Genomic DNA, 15315 nt, shown 5'->3' with positions numbered 1-15315 from the left:
ACATGCCTTGTTTTCTGTAAAAAGTCGCTATGTTTTCAAAACATCTTTTTTTGCAATCTCATCAATTCAACTTCCATAATTTTTATACAATAGGGGCAGTAAATACGATACTAATAATCCCTAGGTCGGTGTCTGCAAGTAGACTCTACAAGTACTACCAAATCGTCATTTTTACCGATATTAACTGGAAGGCTCAACACCTATACGTGCGATTTTTCTGGTCTTTCACCATGGACACTCAGGCCAACTTATCAAATCATCTACACCCCTTATCTAGACTTACTACTGTATTTACCCCATTAGCAATCTCCATGAGTTCTCATTTCAAAGGATATATGTATAACTTTTTCACAAGGTGAATATTTCTAACTTCAATTCCAAGATGCAAATTACCAAATGAATGAAAACGCAATGCAACCATTTGTCATGACTCATGGGTTTTCTTCAAATTTCAAGTTATTCCATAATATAGTCCGAGATTTGCTACCATGGATCTTTATACAATAATCAAACTACCATTCATATATTTTCACATTCCAAATATCCCAAAGTCATAACAATGCTTGAAAACCAATCTTTTTACACCACAATACTCATATATCGTGGAACCAAACATTGTACAATTTGTAATCACACACACACACACACACACACACACACACACACACACACACATATATATTTATCTTGCCAATGAAAATCAAGTGAGGTTTCCAACTTATATGTAGCTAGAGTCATCATGACACAACACAATTAAGAAATTCTCACTCACCCTTTTATTAGTCTCAAGAAAATCCCTTGATTTACCTAACATTGCCAAAACCCCCAAATTTCTAGGTTTTTCACAAAATCCCTAACAATGCCCATCTCTTTTATGAAATCTTTTCATCAACTTCAATCTCAACCCATTTTGTTCAAAGTTTCAAGAAAAGTCTTTAAATGAACACAATATAGAGTTTGATCTACAAATCATTAATTTCTTGAACCACCAAAAGCATTTTCGAAATAGGAGGAGGAGCTCACCAAAATCAATAAATAAAAAACCTACATAAACATATATATAACTCAAAGGAGAACCCTACCTCAAGATTGGTGAAGAACAAGATAAAACCCTAGAGTTAGAAGATGAGAGAGCCTTGGATTTTCCTCCACCAAATGAAGCCCTAGCTTTGGATCTTCAAGATCTTGAGAGAGATGATGAAGATCTTGGCCCAAGAATTTGTAAAATCAAAGAGTTATGATGTTTGAGGGAGTTTTCTAGAGAGAAGGGGGAGAAATGTAGGGTTTAGAGTGAGAGAGAGATGTGTATAATGGGTGATATATTTGGACCAAAAAGATACAAAAAACAGAGTTTCGGACTGCCCAGTTGGCTGCTCGTGCGGCTTTTCCCACCGCTCGATCGGCCCACATTGACCGCTCGTGCGGCCCATTTTCTCCGCTCGTGCGCTCTAGACAGAATTGAATTTTCTGGGTGTCAAGCTTGACCACTCAAGTGGCCCCTTCCACCGCTCGAGCGGCCCAATTCCACACGTACGGCCTAGGGCCCCACACGTGCGGTCCTGGCCCAGCAGCTCAAAATTTCAACTTCGTCTCTGGGCACCCCGGACTCATCCGTGCACCCTCTGGAACAATTGAAACTCAACACCGAAAGAAATAAGAACTAGGAAACCATTTCCGGACATTTCAATCCAACGAAAATAAAAAGAGAACGAATTGAAGAAAGAAAAAGGAAGGGAAAAAGAAGGACGGTCGTCACACTTTCATAAATACTTCTTGAGAGAAAAAGAGAACACTGTTCTATTCATGAATAGGATTGAAATACCTCTTACATTTATTGTGATCCAATTTAAGTGATTCTTGTAAGTAATGCATTTATTGTTGAGAGGTGTTTAACAGTTAAAGTAAGACATGTGTAAAATCCGCATGTTTGATGAAGCTTTGGCGGTGTATTGAAGTGATTGATAGTGAAGTAACTATCGAGGGGGATCTTTGAGGAATGGGCGTAGGCCCAATTGTGTTGGACCACTATAAATCCTTGTGTTTGATCTTCTTTCCCTATCTTCTTTACTTTTGTTATTTTTACTCTGTTTTGACTTGAAGATTTATTATTATTATTTTTTTTTTGTATTCTATATTTAGCTTTAATATTGTTTATTAATTTTTATTTACTTAATTCACTTCTTCTCTTGGCTTGCCTGCATGGGATAACAATTGGTATCAGAGCCTGAACTCTAATTTTCATGACTTAACGGTCTTAAAGTAGATTATGGCAACTCCTAGTTTTGCACTCCCCGAAGGACAAGCTTCTAATAGACCACCCCTATTTAGTGGCACAAACTTTAGTTATTGGAAAACCATAATGACAATACATATACAACCTACCGATTATGAGTGTTGGAAAATAATTTGCAATGGTCTCAAAATCCTCACTAAAATCGTAATTGGCCAAAAGGTTCTGAAGCTTAAAAGTGAATGGACTGATGCTAATACGAAAAGTATTCAAGCCAATGCAAAAGCCATAAATATATTGTATTGTGCATTAGATTCTAACCAGTTCAATAGAATTTTCACCTCTGAGACAATGAAAGAAATTTGAGATAAACTTATAGTGACTCATAAGGGAACAAACCAAGTTGAAGAATCTCAAATAAGTTTGCTAGTCCATAACTATAAACTTTTCAAAATGAAACCCGATGAAACTATTACTCAAATGTTTACTTATTTTACTGATACCATAAATGGTTTGAAATCTCTTGGTAAAACATATACTAATGATAAGGTTGTAAAAAAAGTGCTCAGGTCATTGGTTAAAAGTTGGGAGACTAAGGTCATCGCCACCACAGAAGCAAAGGACTTATCAAAGTTAAGTTAGATGAGCTGTTGGGATCTCTTCTAACACATGAGATCACCATGGAAGCCATGAATGAAGAGAAAGAAGATAATAAGAAAAAGAAAGGAATACCTTTCAAATCCACCACACTCTGTGAAGAAGAAAATGAGGATAATTGAGACGACGATGAAGAACTTTCCTTCATCACAAGGAAGTTCAAGAGATTCTTGGGAAAAAGAAAAAAAAAGTAGGAAACTTTTCCAAAAAAAACTTTGGCAAGGGAGAGTACAATAGAAAAGACTATACAAGAGGAGAAAACAACAAGAAAGCTAAACTTACCTACTATGAATGCAACAAGTCTGGACACATCGAAGCAAAATGTCTTAAGGTCAAGAAAAAACTCAAGAAAGATAAGAGAAAAGCCATGATAGCTGCATGGGGATATAGCAATGCTAGTGATTCGGAAAATGATGACAACAATAATGAAGTTGCTAATCTTTGTCTAATAACTCTTAATTACAATCTTCTTTTGAAAACTTGCATGATGAACTTAAGAAACTTGGTATTAAAAATATTGCTCTTAAAAAGATGATTTCTAGCCTGACACAAGAAAATGAAGTTTTATCAAATAAAATTGATTGTTTAGAAAAGGAATCTTTGAAAATAGAAGGAGAAAATGAATTTTTAAAACTAAATAAATCTTCTATTTTAGAAAAGGAACTAAGTGATTTGAAAACCGAAAATGATTCTTTTAAAAGGGAGAAAATTGATTTTGAATGAAAACTTGGAAGATTTCAAAAACATTCTTTCTAAATTTACTCAAGGAAGAGATACTTTAGATAAGCGTCTTAAAAGTCAAACCACACATTTGGTAGAGCTGGAATTGAATATAAACCCTTTACAAAAGGAAATTCCTTCACAAATGCATTTGTTTATGCATTATCAAGTCATTCACATCTTACATGTCATTTTTGTTGTAGAAAAGGTCATATCTCACCATCATGCCCTGCCAAAAGAAATCCTTTTGTTAAAATTAAAAAGGTGTGGGTTCCTAAAGATACATCAACTGTGTCATACTCTAACCCCCATGGACCCAAGAAAGTATGGGTACCAAAGACAAATGTATAAATATAATTTTTGTAAGTTTGCTTCAAGTCAAAATTCAGCGAAGATAGATGGCATCGTGACAGTGCGTGTTCAATGCACATGACAGGAAATAAAGCCATGTTCACCACACTTGAACCAAACGACAAAGGTCATGTAACATTTGTGGACAACATTCAAGGAAAGATTATTAGTATAGGTAGTATCGACAAAAGTTATTCTCCTATTATAGAAAATGTTTTACTTGTTGAAGGTTTAAAACATAACTTGTGTGACATTTTGTTCTTGGGTCCACTCGAGCGAAGGATATTACGCTCGAGCAGAGAATTTCAGGTCTCAGAATCTCATGAGTTTGCAGGAGGGTCACTCGAGCGTAGAAAGTTGCGCACTAGCGGACAATGTTGGCTCCTAGTTGTTTCACTGTAGCTCTGAAAAAATTCTGGGACGTGTCATTTTATGCTCGAGCGGAGGATTTATTGCTCGAGTGAGCCTTCTGGGTTTGTGTCTTATGCTCGAGCATAGGAAGTTGCATTCGAGTGGACTGCCCGAATTTAACAACTTTAAAAATACAATTCTAGATCATTCTTTTAACTTTTTATTTCTATCTTACCTCCTCTCTCCTCATTTCCGAAAAACCCTAGTTTCTCACTCTAAAATACTCTCCATTCCCCTAAGATTGGGCCAAGATTGCTTACCAAAAAGGGAAGAAGACTTGAAGATCTCACTTTTCTACCAATTTGGAATTGGGATTCGCGAAGGATTCTTCTAGGAGCTTTCATATCTTGCTTGATTCTTGAGGTAGGGTTACTTTTAACCTAATATTTCCTTGTTTTGGAGAGATTGTATGGTATTGTTGTAACTCATGATCTAATTTGAGGATCTAGTTGGGTTAAACCCAAGATTACATAAATCGACTGCTTTAATTGACTTTTACTTGAAATTTCTTAACTCATTTGTACAAAACATGTATATAAATGCTCATTAAACCAATATCTATGGACAAAGACAGAAACCCCTAAATTTAGCAAAAACCCTAACTTTTCATTTTGAGTAAAAAACATTAATTAGTGTGGAATCTCTTTAAATTCCTGGAATGTGATAAATAAATAAAGAGATGAAAGATGTGAATGTTGCTATGGTATTGGAATTATGGCTTAGACATTGGCTTTCGTTGAATGATATGTTATGTAGATGACCCTGCTATGTTTGATGCTTGTAAATGGAATGGAAATGAGATAAGATTGTTAATTGTGCATGATTTCGAGTAAGAGTCAGCTTTGAAAATTTGGTGTTGAGTTGGTACCTGAGCCGGGAGTTTAAAAGGTGCCCAAATGCCCTGTCTAGGCTTATCACTGGACAAATGTGGGAAAAACATTTTTGGATGTCTATTAGTCATGTCGTATTGTGGTCTACAAAAGTGAAAAAATGATGGTTTTGGGTGCCCACTCCCTGCCGTACAATAGTCGGCAAATATGGGGATGTTTTTAAAACAAAAACAACTTGTGTTTTGATGTGAACTCTTACATGGGACTCATGGTTTGTTTTCTATTGACGTGACTATTTGATCATGAGTTGTAAGGATGTGAAGTGTAATTGTCATTGTTGATTGTCATGTAGTTTACCTAATTGATGAAGCTTGCATGTGTACACAAACTCCTTATTGTATTTTTGTCTCAAGGATGCCATAAACTTACTCGAACAATTAAATATTCAGTTAAATGTATTCCTACTGAGCATATAGCTCAACCCTATTTTATTTTTTCGGAAACGATGAATTACCACCTCATTGATGGATTGGAACAAGCAATATGTCATTTTGGGAAAAGTTGATTCATGGATGTTTTGGTTTTTGAATTGGGGTTCTGTATCAAGACTATTAAATTTATTTTGTTGGTGTGGTATGCCCTAGAGGCTTATTTTTTGTAAAGTCATCTAGTTCAATGAACTGGAATATGAATCTCGGGTATTATGGGAATGTAAATGTTGAATTGTAATCTCTTAACTCCTAGTTCAATGAGAAAGATGACTTTTGGGATATATTATTGTATTTATCTTGGCAAGATTTTGTGAGTAATGACAGGGCGTTACAAATTGGTATCAGAGCCATAGGTTAGAATACCTTGGGCTCGTGGGAAGTGACATGTGTCACGATAGGGTTCCTAGGTTAGGACAGAATGCTTAGAATGCCTTGCGTGTTTTGTTCATCTATGTGATTGTATGGGTGTGGAGTTAAACTTTGGTGATATGGCTTTTGTCTGTTGCATTCATCCAGATCATTTTGGAAAGGCACCTGATCAATGCTTTTTCCACTTGGAGATCCTTAAGTGCCATGGAAATAGCAAGTATCCTAGGAGGGTGACTCGTGCGTGCTTTATGTGATTAAGTGTGATTATGCGGATTATCTTATGTGGAAACTTGTGTGTTTATATGGTGAATAAGTATGAAAACTAAGAATAGAGCACTTAGGTGTGGAAAGTTGCCTTTGAATTTAATATTGTCTTTATTTCTTATAGATGCCTGGACGTGCTAGAGCTCGCGGTAAACCTCGCCAGGGAGGCAAGAATATTCTAGCCTAACCCGAGATCCCTTCACAAGAAGAAGTAGTGGGTCAAAACAACATACCTATTCCACTGGTCCAAGTAGCAATGGGAGCTTTGGCTAGGGAAATGGCAGGGGCTATTTGGGAGTCCATGGAGATGCTTAGAGTCGAGCAAGCGGCTAGGATGGAAAAGGGAGAAACAAGAGCTTCCTTTTTGAAAAAGGAGTTCTTTCATTCCAATCCAGCTGAGTTTAGCGATGAGCCTGATCCGATGAAATCCGATGAGTGGTTGGAACAAATTGTTAAATCATTTGAGATTTTGGATATCTACGAGAATGAACTACGAGTAGCGTTAGCGGCCTACCAGTTGAAGGGAGAAGCAAGGCAATGGTGGAAGTACATTAAGAATATAGTTGAACACACATGGGAGGCATTTATGCAAGCTTTCCACGATAAGTTCCTTTCTTCCACAGATAGGGAGCGGTTAAGGAAACAAGTTGAAAAGTTATTACAACTTGATGCACCAGTGGTTGAGTTTGAAACCAAATTCACTAGTTCACATTTTGCACCCGAACTAGTGGCAACGAAAGAACGAAGATGCCTCGAATTCGAGAAGAGGTTGAGACCGAAAATCTTGATAGAGGTGGTTAGTAATATGATATGTGATTATAACTACTTAGTAGAACCGGTAGCTCATGTGGAGATCACGGTAGAGGCCGAAAAAACAAGAAAAAAGTTGAAGAGGGCAGGACATTCTGACTCTAGAGGCAACATGGGTTCTTCGAAGAAGTCTAAGGGTTCATCATCATCATTTCACTCACCTCCACAACAAGCCAAATCATTTGATTCCGTAATGGGTGGAAGTTTGGAGAATGTGGCCCGAGTTCGTGGTGCTTGTTGTAGATGTGGCCAGATGGGCCACAAGGTTACAAAGTGTGGACAGAAAAGTGGAGCACAGTCCCAAACTACGAGTCCACAAGGTCAATCTTAGAATAGGAGTCAAACCCAGTCTTGTTATCAATGTGTTCAACTAGGGCATTTGAAGAAGTTTTTCCAGCAGAGGGTAGGGGCTACTACTGTGACAGGGTCTCGGCAATCTGGAGGTTTACAAATAGGTCAAGGACAGAGACAGTCTTATCTGCTGGCTCAATCAGGCCAAGCATCTTGGACAGTTCAGGGGGCCACATCTGTCCAATCTGCACAATAAGCTTATGTTTAGAGAGGTGATGTGGGGGAGCAGAGATCATATGTAAGGGTATATGCTATCACCGCTTCCGAGCAAACTTCGAGGCCATCAGTTGTAAGAGGTACATTCCTCATTTTCAATACTTGGGCTAATGTGTTAATTGACACTGGGGCATCGCATTCATTTATCGCCACATTATTTGTATCATTGTTGGGATTAAAAAGTAGTCAACTAAAATCTCCTCTTACAGTAGAGTAACCGATTGGGGGTAAGGTCACTGTGACCCAAGGATGTCAGGGGTGTGTGATTGAGATTGCGGGTTGATAGTTTCTGTTCAATTTTGCACTGTTGGAAATGTTCGATTTTGACGTTATCATCGGTATAGATTGGTTGTTCACTTACCGGGCAATCATAGATTGTTAACGGGAGAGAGTTACAATGTGCACTTCAAGAGGTGATTGTTTCACATTTCTGGGGGATAGAAATGGTAGATCCTTACCCTCCTCATACTACTTACGTGATCGAAGCCAACTTAATTCTCTTTTAGCAACCTTTTTAGATGACGGAAGTGATATAGTCCGGGATGAATTTCCAAAGACAGCATGTGAATACCTCGACGTCTTTCCTGAAGACCTCACAAAATCACCTCTCCATCGGGAAGTTGAGTTCATTATAGACTTACTTTAGGGTACGGAACCTATCTCCTTGTCGCCATATAGGTTTGCCCCAATAGAATTGGTTGTTCTGAAGGAACAATTACAAGAGTTACTCGGTAAGGGCTTTATATGCCCTAACACCTCAGCTTAGGGAGCCTCGGCTTTGTTTGCAAAGAGGAAGGATAGATCCTTAAGACTATGTATAGATTATCGTAATTTGAATCAAGTCGCAGTTAAGCATAAATACCCCTTGCCCAGAATAGATGATCTTTTCGATCAACTTAAAGGCTCTCGTTGTTTTTCCAAGAGAGATTTAAGGTCGGGCTATCACCAAATTCGAGTAATGGAGGAAAACATTTCTAAAATTGCTTTTCATACTCGTTAAGGTCATTAAGAGTTTCTAGTTATGCCATTTGGTTTGACTAATGCTCCAGCCACATTTATGGATCTAATGAACCAAATTTTTTAGGAATTTCTTGACAAATTTGTGGTCGTCTTTGTAGACGACATTCTTATTTACTCACCTTCCGAGGAAGAGCATGAAGGACATCTTTGTATTATTTTACAACTCCTTAGAGAGCATCATTTGTATGCGAAATACGAGAAGTGTGAGTTTTGGCTTTCAGAAGTGAAGTTTTTGGGCCATGTAGTCTCTAGAGATGGAGTTATGGTGGATTTTTTAAGAAATAGAAGCGGTGTAAAATTGGGAACAACCTAAAAGCGCTTCAGAAATTCATAGTTTTCTGGGTTTAGCTAGTTACTATCGCCGGTTCGTGAAGAACTTCTCTTCTATAGCATCGCCATTAACTAGATTGACCCGCAAGGGAGTGAAGTTTGTTTGGAATGACGCTTGTGAGAATTTTTCGAAGAACTAAAACTTAGATTGACTACAGCTCCTATCCTTATCATCCCGGAATGTGGTTTAGGTTATACAGTGTACTATGATGCCTCTAGAGAGGAGTTAGGATATGTTCTAATGCAAGGGGGAAAAGTGGTCGCATATGGCTCGCACCAATTAAAGACTTATGATAGAAATTACCCGACACATGACTTAGAACTTGCCGTTGCTGTTTTTGCATTGAAGTTGTGGAGACACTAGCTATATGGTGAAAAGTTTGAAGTTTTCTCCGACCACAAAGCCTCAAATACTTATTCTCCCAGAAAGATTTGAATCTTAGCCAACAGAGATGGATGGAATTTCTAGAGGAGTATGATTTTGAAATACACTACTATCCCGACAAAGCCAATGTAGTTGCGGATGCTTTGAGTAGAAAACCTGTAAGCACTATGGTGAGTCTAGCAATGAGGGAATGGAAGATGATGGGGGATGCCAATGATTTTGCTTTACAGCTTGGTGAATCATTGGAACAAGCTACCCTCTTCACCACCATTGCACAACCTACCCTTGTTAAGAGAGTGGTTGAAGCACAACTGAGTGATCTAAAAGTGGATGCAATTAGAAGGAGAATTCTTTAAAGGAAAGAAGAGAAGGGCTGAATATCCATATGGACTCTAGTGTTTGTTACCTTAGCTGGTTGTTTGTGTCTGAATCCATGAGAGATGAAGTTTTGAGAGACTTCCGTCATTCCTGCTTAGCCGCGCATCCTGGAGGCACCAAAATGTATCACGATCTAAGCCGACAATTTTGGTAGAGGGGTATGAAAAAGAATGTAGCCTCATTTGTGTCCAAATGTTTGACATGTCAATAAGTTAAGGCTGAGCAATAAAGGCCAGCTGGACCACTACAGCCTCTATCGATTGCCGAATGGAAGTGAGAACATGTTACTATGGACTTCATCATTGGCCTTCCTAGAACGCAACGCAGTAATGATGCAATATGGGTGATAGTGGATAGACTTACTAAATCAGCTCACTTCTTTGCGATGAGCATGGGGGATTCCATACAATTTCTAGCTGAACTTTACATTCGTGAGATTGTTCGCCTCCATGGGGTTCCAGTGAGTATAGTGTCTGATAGAGGCCCTTGCCTTACAACCAAGCTATGGCAAAGTCTTCAAAGTGCCTCGGGTACTCAATTGAATTTTAGTATGGCTTATCACCCCCAGACCGACAGGAAATTTGAACATACTATTCAGATTTTAGAAGACATGTTGAGGGCATGTGTATTAGATTTTAAGGGGTCTTGGAGAAGCACCTACCTTTAGTTAAATTTGCCTATAACCATAACTATCGAGCAAGTATTGAGATGGAACCTTTCAAGGCATTGTATAGGTGACCGTGTAGATCATTGGTTTGTTGGGCTGAAGTGAGAGATTCACCTTTACTAGGCCCGGATCTAGTTCGTGAGACTGCGGAGAAAATAACTCTCATTCGAAAAAGGTTAGTCACCGTCCAAAGCCGACAAAAGAGCTAAGCTGATAGAAGAAGACGACCCTTATCCTTTGAAGTCGGTGATCATGTATTTTTGAAAAATATCTCCAACAAAAGGGTTGATGAGGTTTGGCCGAAGTGGAAAACTATCGCCTAGATTCATCGGTCCATTTGATGTCATCAAACAGATTAGGGAAGTTGCATATCGTCTTGTATTGCCACCACAACTCTCTAGAGTCCACGATGTGTTTCACGTGTCTATACTCTGCAAGTATGAACCCGATCCCTCACATGTGTTAGATTGGATGGAGATTAATATAGATGAAGATGTGTCGTATGAAGAAAAACCACTCCAAATCTTAGATACTAGAGAGCAAGTTTTGAGGGGTAAAATAATCCCTTTAGTTAAAGTGTTATAGCATCATCACAATGTGGAGGAAGCTACATAGGAGCGTGAAGCTGAGGTCCGTGAGAAATACCTGGAATTATTTTCTAATTTATGATGTAGTTGCTTGTTACTCCTTCTTTATACTTGATAAATTAAAGATGAACTAGAATTTTCTATTATTTCCTTGTCTTTAATTTTTGGATTCAAATTGACATATACTATTTAATTGTGGGATTACTAAGGATTGATAAGCATATTGATGTTGCCACACTTTAATATAATATTAGGAGTTGTTAAAGATTTCGTGGATATATTGATATTACCATATTTCATATCAGGTTGAGATTGGACGCTAATTTCAGGGGTGAAATTCCCTAAGGGGGAGAGATTGTGACATTTTGTTCTTGGGTCCGCTTCAACGAAGGATATTACGCTTGAGCGGAGAATTCAGCTCTCAGAATCTCGCGAGTTTGCAGGTGGGTCGCTCGAGCTCAGGAAGTTGCGCTCAAGCGGAGAATGTTGGCTCCTAGTTGTTTCACTATAGCTTTGAAAAACTTCTGGGACTTGTCATTTTACACTTGAGCGGAGGATTCCCGGGTTTGGCGAGCCTCCCGGGTTTGTGTCTTACGCTCGAGTGTAGGAAGTTGTGCTCGAGCAGACTGCACGAATTTAGCTACTTTAAAAATACAATTCTAGATCATTCTTTTAACTTTTCATTTCTATCTTCCCTCATCTCTCCTCATTTCTGAAAAACCCTAGTTTCTCACTCTAAAATACTCTCCATTCCCCTAAGATTGGGCCTAGATTGCTTACCAAAAAGGGAAGAAGACTTGAAGATCTCACTTTTCTACCAATTAGAATTGGGATTCGCAAAGGACTCTTCTAGGAGCTTTGATATCTTGCTTGATTCTTGAGGTAGGGTTACTTTTAACCTAATATTTCCTTGTTTTGGAAAGATTGTATGGGATTATTGTGACTCATGATCTAATTTGAGGATCTAGTTGGGTTAAACCCAAGTTCTACATAAATCGACTACTTTAATTGACTTTTACTTGAAATTTCTTAAACTCCTTTGTACAAAACATGTATATAAATGCTCATTAAACCAATATCTATGGAGAAAGACAGAAACCCCTAAATTTAGCAAAAACCCTAACTTTTCATTTTGAGTAAAAAACATTAATTAGCGTGGAATCTCCTTAAATTCTTGGAATGTGATAAATAAATAAAGAGATGAAAAGATGTGAATGTTGCTATGGTATTGGAACTGTGGCTTAGACATTGGCTTTCATTGAATGATATGTTATGTTTCATCCCTGCTATGTTTGATGATTGTAAATGGAATGGAAATGAGATAGAATTGTTAATTGTGCATGAGTTTGAGTAAGAGTCGGCTTTGAAAATTTGGTGTTGAGTTGGTACCCCAGTGGGGAGTTTAAAAGGTGCCCAAATGCCCTGCCTAGGCTTATCATTGGACAAATGTGGAAAAAAATATTTTTGGGTGTCCATTAGTCATGCCGTATTGTAGTCGGCAAATGTGGAAAAACGGATGGTTTTGAATGCCCACTCCTTGCCGTATAATAGTTGGCAAATGTGGGGATTTTTTATTCTAAAACAAAAACAAATTATGTTTTGATGTGGACTCTTACATGGGACTCGTGGTTTGTTTTCTATTGATGTGATTGTTTGATCGTGAGTTGTAAGGATGTGAAGTGTAATTGTCATTGTTGATTGTCATGTTGTTTACCTAATTGATGAAGATTGCATGTATACACAAACTCCTTATTGTATTTTGTCTCAAGGATGCCATAAACTTATTCGAACAATTAAATACTCGGTTAAATGTACTCCTACTGGGCATATAGCTCAACCCTATTTTATTTTTTAGGAAACGATGAATTACCGCCTCATTGATGGATTAGAGCAAGCAATAACTCATTTTGGGAAGAGTTGATTCATGGACGTTTTGGTTTTTGAATTGGGGTTCTGTATCAAGACTATTAAATTTATTTTGTTGTTGTGGTATGCCCTAGAGGCTTATATTTTGCAAAGTCATCTAGTTGAAGAACTGGAATACGAATCTCGGGTATTATGGGAATATAAATGTTGAACTGTAATCTCTTAACTCCTAGTTCAATGACAAAGATGACTTTTTGGGTATATTATTGTATTTATCTTGATAAGATTTTGTGAGTAATGGCAGGGCGTTACAACTTGCTTAGCATTAGTTAATTATGTGACAAAAGAAATAGAGTCATGTTTGAAAATATCCACTGCACAATTGAAAATACCAAAGAGAATAAAAATTTGTTTATAGGACATAGGCATGAGAATGTATATGTGTTTGATTTGCATAACTTGTCTTGTCATTTTAATGTTAAATATTTATCTGCTATAAATAAAACTGGTTGATTATGACATAGAAGATTAGGACATACTCATATGGATTTATTATCAAAACTTTTGAAAATAGAGTTAGTTATTGGTTTGCCTAAGATTAGTTTTGAAAAAGATAAACTTTGTGATGCTTGTCAACTAGGAAAACAAACCAGAATTTATTTCAAATCTAAAAATGTGATTTCTAATTCTAGACCTCCACGACTTTTACACATTGATCTTTTTGGATCATCTAGAACCGTGAGTTTAGGGGATAGATTATGTGCTCTTGTTTGTGTTGATAATTATACTAAATATACATAGGTGTTATTTATGCCACATAAGGATGAAGCCTTTTCTACATTTTCAAAATTGTGTAAAAGAATTCAAAATGAAAAGGAACTTAATATTTCCACCATTAGAAGTGATTATGGTAGAGAATTTGATAATGATAATTTTATTACGTTTTATGATAGCCTAGGAATAGATCATAATTTTTCAACTCCTATGACTCCTCAACAAAACGGTTTAGTTGAAAGAAAAAATAAAACTCTTGAAGAAATGGCCCAAACAATGCTTTGTGAGAATGATTTACTTAATTACTTTTGGGTTGAAGCTGCCAACACTTCATGCTATGTTGTAAATTGTAATGCACCGATATTCACACCCTTTAATTTGTTACCATGCCATTATTATTGTCCAATTTCGTGATGTTCATATAAACTATAAATAAACGTAAACAATTTAACAAATGGAAATCTGTCATATTCTCATAGATCTCTTTTCAAGTTCAATGTAATGATTTACAACACATCATAAAATTAAATATTCATCAAAAATTGCCATAAGGGCTAACACTTATCAAGACTAAGAGTCTTGATTTCAACAAATAAAATCCTAACTCGACAAATAAGCTCGGTAGCTGTAGGCAAACAACATCAAAAAAAAGCTTCAGTACTCCATCTTGAACTCCCTCCGCTTTTCAACAATATTAAGATTCACCTTCATCACCTAGAATTTTAGGATGTCCAACTCATAAAAAGGGAGTGAGCTTTTACGCCCAGTAGGAAGTAAACTTAACATGACCAAATGTGATTAATATGCGTATGATCAATATGATTATGCTATGCTATGTCATGCCATGTTTACAACTTAACTCTAGAAACCAAATGCTGAAATACATGATTTGTAGCCCGCGTTGACTCAACTCATTATCCATTATCATAACCAAGAACTTTCGTTTTGTAACAAACTCCACATTTACTGGCTACCAAGCACAGTAGGGCAAGTGGGCACCTCTTACTTTTTGAAAACCTCCACATTTACCGGCTACCAAGCACAGAGGGACAATTTGACACCCGTTTCATTTTGAAAAAAATATCTCCACATTTTTTAGCCACCGAGCACGAAGGGGCAATTGGACACCCATCAATCAATTTAACTTTTCCCCTACATTTACCAGTTGTAGACACCCCATTTTGGACCGACCTTAAGACTTAGAGGTCATTGATTGAGCGCTCGATGATTGTGCATGTTGTGCTCGTTTCGAGTTTCCGGAGTTTTGGCTGAGAGCCTTGCCTCCGAGCCTTTGAACTCTTTGTGCTTCGGCTCAGTTTGTGGACCAAGCCTTGTTTCTCTTTCGTGGAGGGAGGAAGTGGTCTGGCAGACCATCTCTTTGTGGTCGTAGACCACTTTTCCCGTTTGGAAACCAGTTTTCGATTTTCGGAGCCTTCGGCCGCGCGTCTTGTCGCGGGACCGCTTAACGTTCTCCGTTTGGTATGGTTTTTGAACCACACCTTGTTGCCTTTGCCTAGAGGAACACTGTGGTCTGGGAGAACACTTTTGTGGTTGTATACCACTTTTGGTGCTCATGGACTAGTTTTTGGGTCTCTCGGCTGCGCGCTT

At 37.7% G+C, this 15315-nt stretch overlaps 1 protein-coding gene across 1 annotated transcript; it reads left to right on the top strand.

Moving 5' to 3' along the window:
• Positions 1-6579: 6579 nt before the first annotated feature.
• On the top strand, positions 6580-7464 carry LOC145821733 (uncharacterized). Its single transcript, XM_082918292.1, has one exon. The coding sequence runs from the start codon at positions 6580-6582 to the stop codon at positions 7462-7464; it is 885 nt and encodes a 294-aa protein (XP_082774418.1).
• Positions 7465-15315: the final 7851 nt, after the last annotated feature.

This window comes from Camellia sinensis, chromosome 3, assembly GCF_055761805.1.
Source record: "Camellia sinensis isolate YWXY chromosome 3, ASM5576180v1, whole genome shotgun sequence".
NCBI lineage: Eukaryota > Viridiplantae > Streptophyta > Magnoliopsida > Ericales > Theaceae > Camellia > Camellia sinensis.
This window is presented reverse-complemented; position numbering and strand designations above follow the sequence as displayed.

Bases quoted from the DNA above. Each gene is read 5' to 3' on its own strand.
- LOC145821733 (XM_082918292.1), top strand. From the start codon at position 6,580: ATGGGAGCTTTGGCTAGGGAAATGGCAGGGGCTATTTGGGAGTCCATG.